Source organism: Mandrillus leucophaeus, unplaced genomic scaffold, assembly GCF_000951045.1.
Source record: "Mandrillus leucophaeus isolate KB7577 unplaced genomic scaffold, Mleu.le_1.0 Scaffold70, whole genome shotgun sequence".
NCBI lineage: Eukaryota > Metazoa > Chordata > Mammalia > Primates > Cercopithecidae > Mandrillus > Mandrillus leucophaeus.
Window position 1 is genome coordinate 4616727 of NW_012107586.1, and position 1088 is coordinate 4617814.

At 48.8% G+C, this 1088-nt stretch overlaps 1 protein-coding gene across 1 annotated transcript in view; it reads right to left on the minus strand.

The window, feature by feature from the left end:
• Window positions 1-1088, minus strand: part of OBSL1 (obscurin-like 1) — a 31526-nt gene that overhangs the window by 27832 nt on the left and 2606 nt on the right. Inside the window, exon 2 of the mRNA XM_011964695.1 lies at window positions 1070-1082. Within this exon, the coding sequence (XP_011820085.1) occupies window positions 1070-1082 (13 nt within the window). The remainder of the gene's footprint in view (window positions 1-1069; window positions 1083-1088) is intronic.

Consider the following 1088-nt stretch of genomic DNA (forward strand, 5'->3'; position numbering starts at 1 on the left):
GCCTCCCAAAGTGCTGGGATTACAGGCTTGAGCCACCGCGCCCGGCCCCCTCGGGGCTTTTCTTTCCTGATGGAGGTCCAGATCAGCACCAGCCTGACAAATCTGTGCGCATTGAACTGTACCAGTGAGGCCACCACCGCAGCCCAGGGGCCACATGCTTGACTGCATGCCAGGCAGGACTCAGGAGAATTTACCAACTTTTTTTTCCTCCAAGAGAAAAATCTGGACAATAACTAGTGAAGGTATAATCCTTTGCGTTGTGATGAAATCCTATTATGGGGAGCGTTACCTAATGGTGAGTTTGGGGTGTGCTTTTTTTTTCCCCTTTGAATTTTCTGTTTATGAGAATGTAAGCGTTTATTGGATATTGTTGGTGATTCAACATTGAAATATAAACCTTCTCTCCTTCACCTTCCTCTTCTTGCAAACGTGGGGAGTAGTTTAATCAAAGAACAGTAAAAACACGCAGGACATTTGTCCTCCCTTGTCTAGCTTTCTACTGTATCACTTGTTTCTCAAGGTGACAGACGCAGCCAGGCTGTTCCCACAGGGTTCAGAGCCTGGACTCATGAATGCAGTCTTCACTTCAAATGCCTGTATTCAATAAAATAGCCTCCTTATTCTCACTGATGCTTTAGAAGTACCTGTTATACACGCAGACTTAGCAATTTAGGCCCACAAAATACTCCTTTATCTATCTCATATATTGGGACTCTGGTTGTGAATTCAGTTGGGGAAGGAGAAGTAAAATAACAAAGACATTGAAAACCACTAGGGGAGAAGAGTTCTACGGCCCTCCGGGTTTGTACATCAATCACTCCTTAGTGGTGTTCCACCATCTGCCTCGGAATCTTTTGGGGAGTTTGCTAAGAAGTTCCTGAGTACCCAGGAGACCTAGTAAATCCGAATCCCTGGAGAGCGGGAGGCGGGCGGGTTTGATATTTTAATATTGCCGCGGACCTCCTCTCCTCCAGTCTTCGGGGCAGCGCTGCGCACCGAGGAGGGCTGGTGTTTGGAGGGCCTCGGAGGACACGAGAGGCCCCTCCCCAGGCCCCGGGCGCCGCCGTACCTTTCACGTGCAGCTGCAC